At 37.2% G+C, this 14,774-nt stretch overlaps 2 protein-coding genes and 1 pseudogene across 3 annotated transcripts; all 3 read left to right on the top strand.

The window, feature by feature from the left end:
• Window positions 1–261: 261 nt before the first annotated feature.
• LOC147478434 (uncharacterized) lies at window positions 262–4,726 on the top strand. Of its 2 annotated transcripts, none has more exons than XM_086584554.1 (3): window positions 262–319; window positions 1,391–3,606; window positions 4,221–4,726. In XM_086584554.1, the coding sequence occupies exons 1-3, from the start codon at window positions 312–314 to the stop codon at window positions 4,571–4,573; spliced, it is 2,577 nt and encodes an 858-aa protein (XP_086440680.1). In that variant the 5' UTR covers window positions 262–311; the 3' UTR covers window positions 4,574–4,726. The 2 variants fall into 2 exon arrangements, with proteins under 2 accessions (XP_086440680.1, XP_086440681.1); XM_086584555.1 differs by having other exon boundaries at window positions 268–1,296.
• A 2,345-nt stretch (window positions 4,727–7,071) lies between these two features.
• On the top strand, window positions 7,072–8,774 carry LOC147478433 (xyloglucan endotransglucosylase protein 1-like). Its single transcript, XM_086582491.1, has 3 exons — window positions 7,072–7,551; window positions 7,659–7,852; window positions 8,257–8,774. Exons 1-3 carry the CDS (start codon window positions 7,288–7,290, stop codon window positions 8,627–8,629), a joined length of 831 nt encoding a protein of 276 aa, XP_086438617.1. The 5' UTR covers window positions 7,072–7,287; the 3' UTR covers window positions 8,630–8,774.
• A 769-nt stretch (window positions 8,775–9,543) lies between these two features.
• Window positions 9,544–10,395, top strand: LOC147478432 (protein FAR1-RELATED SEQUENCE 5 pseudogene; annotated as a pseudogene).
• The last annotated feature ends 4,379 nt before the right edge of the window (window positions 10,396–14,774 follow it).

Genomic DNA, 14,774 nt, shown 5'->3' with positions numbered 1-14,774 from the left:
CTTCCAAACACAGCCATACAGTTTGTCCCTTTATCACAAAAAGAAAGAAAGGAAAAAGAAAATAATGATTACCTACCTTTTTACGGATTTTGTGAATCAGTAAACTCTTGTAGGAACTCATTTCCTGTTTTATATATAATTAGATACGCGTTTACATTGGATTTTATTCGGATGTCTTGTTTTGTTTGCTCACATTATTTATCTTATTGCCAGATGCGGAGAGGCCAGAAATGCATATTTTAAGGATTATCGTGGTGGCATAGAGTTTTACATGAGAGGATGTTGCAGCAGTTTTAACACTATTCGAATACATGAACCGGTAACTATACCATGTTTGAAGTAGGGAATGAAGCCATTGGTCCGTTTAGCACATATATAGACATTGAATTTTGTATCGAATTGACTAGTGTCTAGTGGATGAAGCTACTCTGTACTCTTTTTGTGTCATCTAACTTTTTTGCTGCCTTATGCTTCCTGCACCTCCACTATCACGAAATTCCTCCTATAATCCTAAAATTGTTGAAAAGTATGAGAAATGCGAGTAGTGATCTATCTGAACTGTTTCCTTCTCGCAAGTTGGCATTTTTTTTAGCGTAAGATGGATCAAATTTCATGTATAAGGGCTGCTCATTGTGGTGTCCAGTCCAAACGGTACAGTGATATATGTGGTTGAATACACATTCCATGGTGCCTTTGGTTCGAAGACTACATTAGATATTACTTCTCTTGTCTGCACTCTGCACACTCTTGTCTGCACTCTGCACACACTGATTCAAGTCATTTGTTTTTTAATAATGAGAAAATGTTGTACAAGGGCTGGGTTGATTATGATATTACTTCTCTTGTCTGCACTCTGCACACACTGATTCAAGTCATTTTTTTTTTTAATAATGAGAAAATGTTGTACAAGGGCTGGGTTGATTAGATATTACTTCTCTTGTCTGCACTCTGCACACACTGATTCAAGTCATTTTTTTTTTTTTTAATAATGAGAAAATAATGAGAAAATGTTGTACAAGGGCAGAATGCAGAGGTGTATGATTGGTAAAATAATGAGAAAATGTAACTCTCTTACCAATCATATTGATCCAAAGACGCAGAACGCAGAGGTGTACAAGGGCAGAACGCAGAGAGTTACATTACTAAATTTGCCGTCCCTGAACTTGGTAGGATCAATATCTCCCCATATAGGAAACCTTAGTTTCCTCAGGAGGATCAATCTCATAAACAACAGCTTCCACGGTGAAATACCCATGGAGCTTGGTCGCTTATTCAGACTGCAACAACTTCTTTTGAGTAATAATTCTTTGGATGGAGAAATTCCTTCAAATCTATCATTTTGCTCCAATTTTTCGTCCTTGCGTCTAAATTATAACAATCTTGTTGGCAGGATTCCAAAAGAACTAGGCTCATTGTCAAAGCTTGAAACCTTGCCGCTTAACTACAACCACCTAGTGGGATCAATTCCATCTTCTCTAGGAAACCTTTCATCTCTCAGGATTCTTTCTCTAGCTTATAACAATTTGGAGGGAAGTATTCCTGATACTCTTGGTGGAATGTCAAGCTTAACATTTCTTAGACTCAGTGACAACAACTTTACTGGAACCGTCCCCGCTTTGCTTTTCAATATCTCGTCCATAGTCACTCTCTCTTTAGTGGAAAACCAGCTTAGCGGAAAGATACCTCCCGACAGCCTTCATCTTCCTAATATCGACGAATTTTTTATTGGAAAAAACAAGTTCAGTGGACCATTTCCGGATTCGTTAGCTAATGCTTCATCGCTCAAACGTCTTGATATATCTGCAAACGAATTTACTGGAAAGGTATCCGTCAACCTAGAGGGACTACCAGGTCTTCTATGGCTCAACTTGGAAGAAAATAATCTTGGGGGAGGACTTGGTGGCACCGATGACTTGAGTTTCCTCACCAATTTGATCAACTGTAGCGGCCTACAGGTACTGGGGCTGGGCGGCAATATTTTTGGAGGCGTTATACCAAATTCTATATCCAATCTTTCAACTACTCTCATGATGCTGAATTTAGGAAGAAATCAGTCATCTGGAAGTATTCCTGAAGGAATACTGAACCTTGTCAACTTAACTTCCTTGGTGATGGGAGATAACCAATTCACAGACAGTATCCCTGGTGCTATTGGTAAGCTCCAAAAGCTACAAATGTTGGACTTTCAAAACAATCAACTCTCAGGTAAGATCCCTGCTTCTATTGGAAACCTCACCAAATTGTACGTGCTCACACTGCAACAAAATAACTTACAAGGACGCATTCCTTCCAGCCTGAAGAATTGTCAAGGATTGCAAACACTGGACCTTTCACAGAACAAGAATTGTCAAGGATTGCAAACACTGGACCTTTCACAGAACAAGGTTAGTGGAAATATAAGTGAACATGTTACTAGTCTCTTTTCCCTATTGAATCTTGACTTGTCTCGAAACTCCTTCACCGATTCCACCCCGCTTGAAGTTGGTAACTTGAGAAATCTTGAGTTACTAGATGTCTCTAATAACAACTTATCTGGTAGAATTCCAACAACTCTTGGTAACTGTTTGAGCTTGGAATACCTTTCCATGCAAAATAACTCCCTTCAAGGAGAAATTCCTAGGTCTTTAGATACTTTGAAGGTGCTTAAAGTTCTAAATCTTTCGTGCAATAAGTTGAATGGAGGGATTCCACAATACCTAGTACAACTTCCCTATTTAGAAAGCTTAAATTTGTCATTTAATGAGCTTGAGGGGGAAGTCCCACTAGAGGGGATCTTTAAAAATGCAAGTGAGGTTTCAGTAGTTGGAAATACAAAACTTTGTGGTGGCATACCTGAATTGAAGCTCGGCCAGTGTAAGCGAAATAGAAAGACTATTTCAATCAAAGTCATAGTTCCAGTGACTGTGGTGATCCTTTGCATAATTTTGTTGTCATGTCTCTATGTTAAGCGTCACCGGAAAAATATTTCAAGAAGGAAACCTTCTACGTCTCCACATGATCATCACTATCTGAGAGTTTCTTATGCAGAACTCCACAAAATTACTAATGGATTTTCTGAAGACAATTTGATTGGTGTTGGAAATTATGGATCCGTGTACAAGGGAATTCTAGATGAAAAAAAGGTTGTTGCAGTGAAGGTACTGAAGTTAGAACGCCGAGGGGCTACAAAAAGTTTCATGTCTGAATGCAATGCCTTGAGGAAGGTCCGACACAGAAATCTTGTAAAGATCTTGACGTCCTGTTCTGGTCTAGACTTTCAAGGTAATGACTTCAAAGCTCTAGTTTTCGAGCTCTTGCCTAATGGAAGCTTAGAAAATTGGTTGCGTCAAAGTTGGGACAGGCTGCACGAACCAAAAACACTCGATCTGGGGCAAAGACTAAGCATTGCCATTGACATTGCCATGGCATTGGATTATCTCCACAATCAGTGCCCAACAACAATTGTGCACAGTGATCTCAAGCCGCGCAATGTTCTTCTCGATGAGAATATGACTGCTCAGGTTGCTGAATTCGGGTTGGCAAAGATTATTTCCAGTAACTTGTCAAATCTTGGACAAAGCCAATCCTCTGTTGCAATAAAGGGTACTATTGGGTATGTTCCACCAGGTAAGATGTCATCCATTGTTTTCTTACAAGGTATCTTAATTAGCACAGTGAGAATCGCCAAGCTCAATTTCATGGCAATACATAGTAGTTCTAGATGCAGTTTTGTTGCTTGATATAGTGCAAAAGACAGCAGAGGCAAGGATAAAACTACGTGCTCCCACTGCCCCATCCCCGCAACTCCAAATATTTGAAAAACTCTTATGTCATGTTATCATCAGTATAAGAATTTCTGAAACTATAAGGTTTTATCCCTCCAGAAATAATCCGAACTTTCCTCATATACTTTTGCCCCCACCAAGCTCAGATTCCTGGCTCCGTCCCTGAGCAGAGGAATTCTAAGATAGCATTATCAGTTACCACTTTTATGAGGTTTTCAATCTGGTTGTGTCATGCTACAGAAGCCTCACTACATAACCCATCAGTTAGGCTTTCTATCAAGATGAAATCAGATCTCAAATAACTGAGTCTAAAATGGCGAGACCCTAATCTGGCTTTGCAATCTTTTGCATTATACCGAGGAGTGCGAAGAAGCATAGTTATGTGTGTTATTGGATAATAACGTACATAAATATATTTCCCTGTAAACCTTCTAAAACATTGTACATATTCTGCAGAGTATGGCATGGGCGGCAAGGTCACCACCCTTGGCGACGTATACAGTTATGGGATACTTGTCCTAGAAATGTTCACAGGAAAAAGACCAACTCATGACATGTTTAGCAATGGTTTTAGTCTTCATAGCTATGTTAAGATGGCCTTGCCAGATCAGGTGATGGAGATCATAGACAAAAGAATGCTAGTACAAAATGGGAATAATGAAGTTATCAACAATATAAGCGATAGAATAAGGGAAAGCCTTATTTTAGTGCTGAGAATTGGTGTTGCCTGTTCGGTGGAATTGCCTAATGCTCGAATGAAGATTGAGGATGTTGTCAAGGAATTGCATATAATCAGGGAGGCTTATTAGGGATGGTACGTGAAGAAACATGGAACTTTTGAGAAGGCATGGTCAAAGTTTACTTCAGATTATGGAGTAGGAAAATTTCATTGTTACTAACTGCAATCCCTGGCACTAGTTAAAATCAGTGAATAAGAATACAAAATGCCAATTCATAGCGGATATATGTGTAATTATGGGCATAAATCATAGATTAGTTAAATATCCTCACTTCCAAACCTTCTTTAGCATTTGGATTGAGATGCCACGAATAAAGTTATTCCAGGACAATCGAGCACATTTATTTTATGTGTAGATTCTGTTACCAAATGATGGCTTTGATGCCAAACTATATAGACAATAAAAGTGGATTATGAAACTAATACCAAATAATTATAGACTAGATCATAGCTTACCAGCAAAGGTTTGATAGAATAGTATAAACTATAAACACTGATAAATATATCGATACAAGGACATTAATGGAGATATTGGAGGATTTCATTCCCCTAAGATGAGTGTGTAAGACAGTGTTTTGGTGGGGGAGAGTATTAATGATTTCTTGATGGGAATCGAATTCTCTTATTCTGGCATGCTAAAGGAAGGTAGGAAAGTTGGTCATAGTTTAGTTACTTGTATTAAAGAAACATTGAGATATTACTTGTTTAGTTGTTATTGCCAGTACCATTATGGATTGAATTCATAGCTACTAGCTGGAATCACAAAGGAATAAGACATAGTTTCACAAATTCCTGCCAATGGCGAGCAATTAATGAACAAAGTTTTTTTTGCTAATAATTTGCTAAGTTCTGAGTAGGACAGAGCTTAGCCACTTGTCATTTTATCTCATACATACAATTTACATTTGTTTTGAAGAGAATTGCTAGCGTCCTGACCCTATATAGGGGTAGGACCATTCTCACCCGCTAAAAGACGAGAAAGGAAACGAGGGTAATGGTTCAACCGGTTCAATCTTTCCAAACTTGAAACAAAAAAGAAAAGAAATCGAATAGAGGGAAAACAGAGTTATGCACTCTCGGTATCTTCTTCATTCCTCTTTTAGTTTCTCCAAGACTCGATCCAAAAATGGGTCGGAAACCCATTTGTGACGAAATAAATCTTGGCAACTATCATATTCATTTCTTCTCCTCATGGCTTTGAAAACCCCCCAAAATTAATACTTATAGAGAAAAAATTTCTCAAATTTGATACTTTTTTTTAGTAAAGAAACATTTTAGGTTATTGTGACTTTGTTAAAAGCGTTTACTTTGCTGCGAATTGGAATATGATTAGCATCATGCTGGAATATAAAATGTTCAATTTCTCTCCTCTATTTTTTCATCTTTGTAAGTGGTGCTTGCTGGGATTGCTTTAGTTTGACAACCAACTCGCACTTGTGCCGTAACGATCGGAAGTGAAACTACCACATAAATCTTTCTACAATGTATACCAATGAAAAAGAGAGAGAAAAGAAGGAGATCGAGAAAGTATAAAAATTGAGGCTTTGTTTTTGGTTGAAGTCCCCAGAAGACGACCAAAATTATAAAACATATCAAATAGGTAAACATGTCTTTCATTTTGTCTTTTAGTGGGTGAGAATGGTCCTACCCCTTTATAGGGTCAGGACGCTAGCAATTCTCTGTTTTGAAATAGTTTTAATACAATACACAACGATTTACTGGATGAATGCTGACAATTTGTCTACGATAGTTTCGAACTTCATGCCACTTTATATATCAAAATTTGTGAAAAAAAGTATTTGTAAAATGCTTAGAATTGAAAAAATATGTTAAATATTAGGGTACAGATGCTCTAGTTTTATCAAAATATGACAAATCAAAATATGTCATATTGTCAAATACAACTAACATACATGAACAGATGCTCTAGTTTTATTTTATTTCCTCTGCAATTTTTTTTCCACTTTCATTTTCTGCGCAACCAAATTAGATAAGAAAACTGAGAATTTTGTGACCAACATTGAAATAATCTGGCATGGAAACTATCTAATCCTAATTCTGATGCTGGGAACTGAACCCCAATTATTCAACAAATATTGCCAGCGTGCAATGCTAAAACTGAATAACATAACAAACACAATAAAGGAGGGGGGATGGGACCTTCACCGCCGAATGATACAAAGTAACAAAATCATCACTCTTAATAAAATGCATTCCCTTTTTCATTCAAAACTCAAAAGCTAAGCTGTTCCAGCTATGCACCAATAGTTAGTTGTAGTGACGCGTCTAACTTGGTATCCATATTCCATACTAACCTTCACATACATTTCCTTTCGTGTTATCAATCACCATCATTCCTCAATTTGGTCCCACAATTCGGGTCGGGTCCAAACACATTCATGTTTGGTGGTATGTGCTTTTTGGCTGGATTGAGATCATAGCGTCTGTAAATTATGGTTAAATAAACTAACATGTGTTAATGGATGGGAATTGAAAGTCAAGTAGTAAAAAATTGACGAGTACAAGAATATCTGAAGCATAAATGTAATTTCAGCTGCGAGAACGCATATGTCCATGTAGAGCATCGTACGTAGTTTACCAACAAAAGACACTGAATTATTGACTCCACCTACTAGATTTACAAGTTACCTTGATGGCTTGATCTGACCCATTTCCATTCCTTTGCTTCTCCTATATATAGACCATCTAATTGAACTAACATTCACAAAAACATCTCCCTCTCTCTTCATCTCTCAAAAGTGACTAGTCAATCATACTATCAAAATGTCATCAGCTACACTTCTCTTGTTTTCTCTACTACTTGGTTATCTAATGGCTACTTATGCTGGAAATTTCTACCAAGATTTCGACATCACTTTTGGTGATCGTCGTGCTAAGATATTTAATGGAGGCCAACTCCTCACTCTATCACTTGATAAGACTTCTGGTTCTGGCTTCAAATCGAAAAAAGAGTATCTGTTTGGACGAATTGATATGCAACTTAAACTTGTAGCTGGAAACTCTGCTGGCACAGTCACTGCCTACTATGTAAGTCACTATGCACAAATGCACACTAGCTACTAGTCTTTACAATTTAATATGAATGAAGTGGATTAAAGAACTAAATAACTAATGTTTTCTTATGTATGTTTTAGCTATCTTCTGAAGGTGCAGCGCATGATGAAATCGACTTTGAGTTCTTGGGAAACCTGACTGGAGACCCCTATATAGTCCATACCAATGTGTTCACCCAAGGAAAGGGTAACAGAGAGCAACAATTTTATCTATGGTTTGATCCCACAAGGAACTTCCACACCTACACCATCATTTGGAACCCCCAACGCATAATGTAAGAATCCAATGAACTCTCTCTCATTCACACTTTGTTAGGTTTAGTATGACTATTTGTAGCGTCTAGCCTGCTTCAAAAGCTGAATGAATCTCATTCCCCTTAAAATCACATTGGTGTGTTTGTTCATGGAGATGCATGCATTACGCGTATGTATCAGGGTCCGTCCCTGTGTTGTTTATCTTGGCCAACAGGTGAAGAAAGGGTTTTTTGCAAACCAACAAATTTGTGCTACTATCAAAAGATTTTAATTTGTTAGTAAAGCAAACACTTCATAACTTAGTAAATTTAAGCATCTAATGAATGTAGTAAGTTTTCTCGCACTTTTGTTTTGTAAAACCAAGCATATATAATGATATATTGGTTCTTGAACATTTTCTTATTCTTGATTCCTCTTTTGTCAGATTCATGGTGGACAATACTCCCATAAGAGAATTCGAAAATGCAGAGTCGAGGGGTGTTCCATTCCCTAAAAGCCAACCAATGAAGATCTACTCCAGCCTGTGGAACGCCGATGATTGGGCAACAAGAGGGGGACTTGTTAAAGCTGATTGGACAAAAGCTCCCTTCACTGCCTATTACCGCAACTTCAATGTCAACACGAAATCTAGTGACTCATTCTCGGACAGTGAATGGGAGACTCAAGGTCTTGATCCAATTAGCCGAAGAAAACTCAGATGGGTGCAAAAGAATTATATGGTGTACAACTACTGCAACGATTTAAAGCGTTTTCCACAAGGTCTCCCTACAGAATGCCGACGTTCAAGGTTCCTTTAGATGATATGATTATGTCGTGTGGTGTTTGAAACTCTGTTCAAGTTCTTCCTGCTTTGTACTGTTTCTTGTAGTATAATTCCCTGTAGAATTCATTTCTTGGCTTCTCTGTACTTAATAACAAGAATTTTTCGTCTTTGAAAGCACATATTATGTGAGCAGTAACATATATATTTAGGAGGCCAGATCTTCTCCGCCCGGGTGTAAAAGTGACCCTTTTACACCTTACAAAAATATAGTGACACCTGTTCACTTGTTTAACACCAATAACAAAGAGGTCTAACGGTGTTAGATAGAAGATACCAAAAAAATCAAAACAAAATCGCTACAAATAAGAAAAATAAGGCAAGATTCTGTACGTGGAAAATGGGGGGAGGGAAATCTCCACAATCTCGCCCTCTTTTTCAACTCTCTATCCGAAAAAAGAAAAAAAAAAGGTTTTATTCATACTCCCTCCAAAGAAAAGAAAATCTCTTTAACTAACAATGGAAGATTTGTTATATGAGGGACTGGTTTTTCAATCTGAGGAAGAGGCATATGCAAGTTATAATTCCTACGCTCGTAAAATCGGTTTTAGTATTAGGAAGGACAAAATATATTATAGAGCAGATAGAACAGTGAGGAGGCGGTTCTTTGTATGTTTCAAGGAAGGTGTGCGCGAAAAAAGGATAAGCGGAATGAAAATGTGAAAAATGATAAATCTGAAACAAGAATTGGTTGCAAAGCTCGCATGGCTGTTTTGAATGTAAAAACGAATGGGTTGTTCTTGAGGTGATACATGAACATAACCACGAAGTTGGCAACCCCATCCAAGGCGATATCTGTTGAGGTCTCAAAGCGTGTTAAAGAGCCACAAGGAGCAGAAATTAGTAGTTTAGATCTTTGCAGGAATTGCGCCTATTGATGGTTATAAATATATGACGCATCAAGCTGGAGGACTAGAAAATGTTGGTTTTACATACATCGATTATAAAAATTATCTCCGTAAGAAGCGTGAGCAAGAACTTGGCAAGCACGGAGATGGGAATGCAATTATAGAATATTTTAAAAGGAAGAAAGCCGAGAATCCATCTTTCTTTTACGATGAGTTGCGTGATGATGAAAATCAACTATCAAATATGTTCTGGACAGATGCAACGTCAGTGATGGATTATAATTACTTTGGAGATGTTGTTGTTTTTTATACGACTTACAGAACAAACAAGTATGGACGACCGTTTGCGCCATTTGTTGGTGTCAATCATCATATGCAGTCTATTATATTTGGGGGTGCGCTTTTGATAGATGAAAGTGCCGAGTCTTTTAAATGGTTGTTTAAAACCTTTTTAAAAGCAATGTCAGGAAAACCACCAAAGACTATTCTTACCGACCAGTGTCCAGCAATGGCGAAGGCTATCCCAATTGTTTTTCCCGAAACACAGCATCGTCTTTGTTTGTGGCATATATATCTAAATGCCGGAAAGCACCTCCACCATGTATACAGAGTTCATGGGTTTCTAAACGACTTCAATAAGTGTGTATACAATTGTGAGACAGAGGATATTTTTTTATCAAGATGGGACAAGATGCTGCATGATTATGATCTTTTGGAAAATAAGTGGTTGGTTGAATTGATCAAAATAAAGAAGAAATGGGCATTAGTGTATGGGCGAGACATTTTTTGTGCAGACATGACCACTACTCAGCGTGGAGAAAGTACCAATAGTCTTTTGAAAAATTATGTGAAGAGAAAGTACAGTTTGACTAAGTTTGTTAGTTCATCGTTTTGAGTGTCTACTTCAGTCTCGACGACAGGCAGAAATTGAAGCTGATTTTAATTCATCTCAGATGTCCCAAAGGTTATTTGTCTCTACACCCATGCTAAAGCAAGCGTCTGATATGTACACACATGCTGTTTTTGAAATATTTGAAGTTGAGTATAAGGAACATCTTATGTATAACATCAAGGAATGCAATGTTGATGGTACAACATACACATATGAAGTTACTAGAGAAGGGTCTGTAAGAAAGGTCGCAATTGATATGTCTAACTTTCAGACTGAGTGTAGCTGCAAAAAGTTTGAGTCCCTTGGCCTTATTTGTCGTCACATATTGAAGGTATTTTATCATAATAATATACATACGATTCCTAATCAATATATACTCTGAGAGGTGGACTAAAGCAAAGTTGAAAGTCGGAGTTGTAAGAGACAATGGTAGCAAACCATATTTGTCAAATTGCAATGCAGTTCAATCTTTCTTGGTACAATGAGTTATGTCATTTGGCAATGAAGCTTGTAACAAAGGCTGATCAATGAAAATGGATATCTAAAAGCTAAAGATGCACTCCAAAAGGGATTGGAAGAAGTTGAGCAGGTTGTACCAACGAAAGAAATATATCAAGACAATGTTGAAGTCCAAAAAGATGCGGTGTTGCCACAAATGTTGAAGAAAATGATGACGAAGTATTGGTTGTTGCATCGGATCTGAAAAAGGGAGACCAATGAACGGGACTCGACCGAAAGGCGTATTGGAGCTTAAAAAGAAAAAGAAACAAACGAAAGCACAACACAAGTGCCTTCAAAAAGATAAAGAGAAACAAGAAAGGTTTGTCATAATTCACGTACATTTTATTTTACCCATGTGATTGCATATATTGTCTCATTTATTTCTCATCTAACATTTGCCTAACATTTTAACTTGTCTCATCTTATTTTTTTAAGAACAAGGTGATATAAATATTGCTCAAGGACTACGGATTTAAATGAAAGTGTTCATCCCGAAGAGAATACTATTGGAACTCAATGATCAAGTATGTTTATTTTTATATCATTTTATTTATTGTTGCTGAAATATTTTACGTGCCAATACTTATATTTTGGTTTTGTAGCAATGTAGTTTATACCAAATTGGAGGACAATCACAATCAACCAATATGTGGGGACTATCTGATTTAAATGAATGTGTTCATCCTGAAGATAATACTATTGGAACTCAATACGATCGGTATGTTTATCCCGATATCATTTTATTTGTTGTTGGGATACCTCTTTTACGATGCCAATATTTAGATTTTCATTTTGTAGCAATGTAGCTTATATCAATCTCTTTACTAATATAGGCTTTCAAATTTGAGGAATATCAATTACCGCCACGTAGAAGGTTGGACTTCAGCAATAATGAATCAGATATTCTGGGGTTGAGTGGATCGCTGATGACCTTGACTCATTTAGCTTTCAAGAACTCCTTGACGGAAAATTTGATTTGAAGACTCTCAAATTGTCAGCAATAATGACGACAAGAAAAAGAGAAGAGGCCAAAAGAAAATTGAAGAAGAAGAAAAAAAAAAAATATATTGGGTCGGAGATAATTCTAAAAAAATGAAGACCTCGAGCATAAGTGGAAAAATATTTTTGCCGACTTTAATCCTTTGATCTGCGCGATATGATTAAAGATTTGGCTGAGGTAACCCGGATGGGCATTGTGGTTATAGATCCATAGCTACAATTGTTAGGATATCTGAGATGATTTAGCATGGCGGAATGATAAGGGGTCTTATCTTTGGAAGAGTTGATGCAGTATGCAGATTACTATACAGAGTTGTACGGTAATGACGGGTTTGAAAACCACAAAAGAAACTTAGAGTGTACCAAGTCTTCTACAATGAATGAGAAAGAATGGCTTGATCTCCCGGACATGGGTTCCTTAGTTGCAAGTGCTTTTAATGTTGTTTTGTCACTATAAGCCACCAAAATTATGTGTTACGTACTTCCCATTGAGGGCAGTCCGGAAGAAATATTCGGATAATCGCTGTTTGCCACATAAATGAAGGAACACATTTTGTGCCGGTTGTGCTAAAGGATAATGCTCCTCTACCTCCAGTTTGCCCCGGAGTTGGCGGTCGTTAGATGGGAAGCAACAACAATGGGGAAACCGTTCTAAAAGGAAAGTTGGACAAGTGGGGGTTTGGATCAGTTCCGACCAATATGCAGAAGCTACAATATGTTTATCTAGATTAGTTTTAGTTGTTGGAAAGAAAAAAAAAAAACTAGTGCTTGCTTTATATTTCATTTATGTAGGAAGTCTTGATTTGTAGTTAAATGAGAAAACTTACGTATTTACATTTTGTTTTTATTTGGTGTTTGTTTAAAATTTAGTGAACTTGTAAACTGAGTGTTTTCACTCTAACTCCTGTGTTCTTGAATTATAACGATGGTATTTTGGACAAATATGACTTGCCGATGACGTTATTATACTGCCTTGGGATGCTACTAGCTAATTAGTGTTTTTTAGCACTTAAGCTGTTACACAACATTGTCTGGGAGGAATGAAATAGAAAAATTAAACACGGTGTTGGTTATGTATGTGTGCCCACCTCACATGATGGTATCGTTGCAGATCTCTGGAGTCTCGAAAAATGAATTGCGTTTTATGCAGATAATGGCCTAATTCATGCTATTATGTATGAATTATGATTTGACAAATCAAAATTAGATAACAAATGGTGATTGCTAGCATAATAAGTGTACTCTAGTCGACTAGTCTTTAGGTCCGCGTCCATGGGATTGAGACAGAATGGTTGTACCTGAGTCCATATTTACTGATTAAAGAACATACGTAATAGGTTAGTTGTTGTTGCCAACTATTACCTGTAGTAATTGTAGAGAAGAACCTATATGACTATATTGTTGGTGAATGAAGTGTTACACAGGTATAACAGCAAGGCTGTGATGCTCAAACACTAAATGACTCTGACACACCTCGTTCGCACTCATGAATATAGAGTTCATAGAAATAAATTTTGTAGCAGACATACAAATAAATGAATAAAGCATGTCAAAATTATGTGTTTTGATAGCAATCATGTAAAGTTTCTTCCAGCAGACCTTAATCCTGACAAAGGACCCTCCATACTTGGGTTGTTTACCACTTTGGAAGTCTACACCCAAAACTTAAACAAATCTTTGCAAAAGTAAAATTCTTCCGTTTCTTATAACTCAGATTTGGAATATCAAAGAATCTATACTAGATCAAGCCAATGCAGAATTTAGACAGTCCTATGATACATAAAAGTAATACAGGATTGGAAGAAGCAAGGAAATAGGTCCATTGTTATATCAAAACACAAAAAGTATCGTGTTTGGTTCATGGAGTCAATAAGGGGTGATGGGAAAAAAAATGCATTAAAGAAAAAAAAAGAACCACTAACAATTCAACATGAGCTATCAAGAAGCATCCTTAACTCCACGCCTTGGCTAATTAGACAATCTTTCTACAAATCATTGAAGGATCTTGGTGGACTTGAACCACCATCTCTTGAGATACATTGGAGACATGGTCCAATTCTCAAAGCGCTTTTTCCATTTAAGCTAAAGATCCATTACACATAGTTGTTAAGTACATAAGTGAAACGCCATCTTGTGGCATTTACTATATTCAAATTCAACTTACCAATTGTTAAGTACATAATTGCACTAAACAGAAATACAATTACCAATTCAAATTAATCCAATGAAACAAATAAAAATAAGAAGGGGCCTAATAACCCACCAATCGATCTCGCTAGGCGATCGTTGACATTTGTCCATGATGTAGATCGGCCCTTCTCCCCTTCGTGTACCATCGACTTGCTTGTGTCAAATCAGATACACTCACATCAGTGAGTCCCTCAACTTTGATGAATCCATTTGGATCACTTTGTATGTTGAGATTACTGCAGAAGAAGAACTTTATGTAATCAAGCTAAACCTAATTCCTAAAGGACCATACATCACAAGCTTCCTTGTATTCTTGTAAGTTGTTCTTGGGGCAGAGTCGCAGAGACTTTTCTACTAACCATTTAGAGGAGGTCTCGTGTTGTTCTTGGCAGCAGTTTTGGGGCCACCAAATCCCTGAGACTACCCATGTAAACTTCAAGCATACTCATTGAGAAAGAATATAAAATTGAATTATCACGAGCAGCTAAACTGAAGAGTTTTTCAAGAGCTTGAGGAACAATCCTCGGTTGTTTTGGTTCCCTCCTTAAGAATTTAACCGGAAAAACAATTAACCACAGTTCGGAGGAGAAACTCACCAATCAAGAAATGAAGAAACACATTTTGCATTTCAGGTTACTAACCATAGTAAATGTCTTCCCAGTTCGGTTTGACCATATGCTAAGATACATACA

The sequence above is a fragment of the Coptis chinensis genome, chromosome 9, assembly GCF_015680905.1.
Source record: "Coptis chinensis isolate HL-2020 chromosome 9, ASM1568090v1, whole genome shotgun sequence".
Taxonomy (NCBI): domain Eukaryota; kingdom Viridiplantae; phylum Streptophyta; class Magnoliopsida; order Ranunculales; family Ranunculaceae; genus Coptis; species Coptis chinensis.
This window is presented reverse-complemented; position numbering and strand designations above follow the sequence as displayed.

What these genes read in the sequence shown, in the direction of transcription:
- LOC147478434 (XM_086584554.1), top strand. An exon ending in TATTGGGTATGTTCCACCAG is followed by an intron (nt 3,607 to 4,220) that starts GTAAGATGTCAT and finishes CATATTCTGCAG; the next exon opens with AGTATGGCATGGGCGGCAAG.
- LOC147478433 (XM_086582491.1), top strand. Translation starts at nt 7,288, where the DNA reads ATGTCATCAGCTACACTTCTCTTGTTTTCTCTACTACTTGGTTATCTA. An exon ending in GCACAGTCACTGCCTACTAT is followed by an intron (nt 7,552 to 7,658) that starts GTAAGTCACTAT and finishes TGTATGTTTTAG; the next exon opens with CTATCTTCTGAAGGTGCAGC. An exon ending in TGGAACCCCCAACGCATAAT is followed by an intron (nt 7,853 to 8,256) that starts GTAAGAATCCAA and finishes CTCTTTTGTCAG; the next exon opens with ATTCATGGTGGACAATACTC.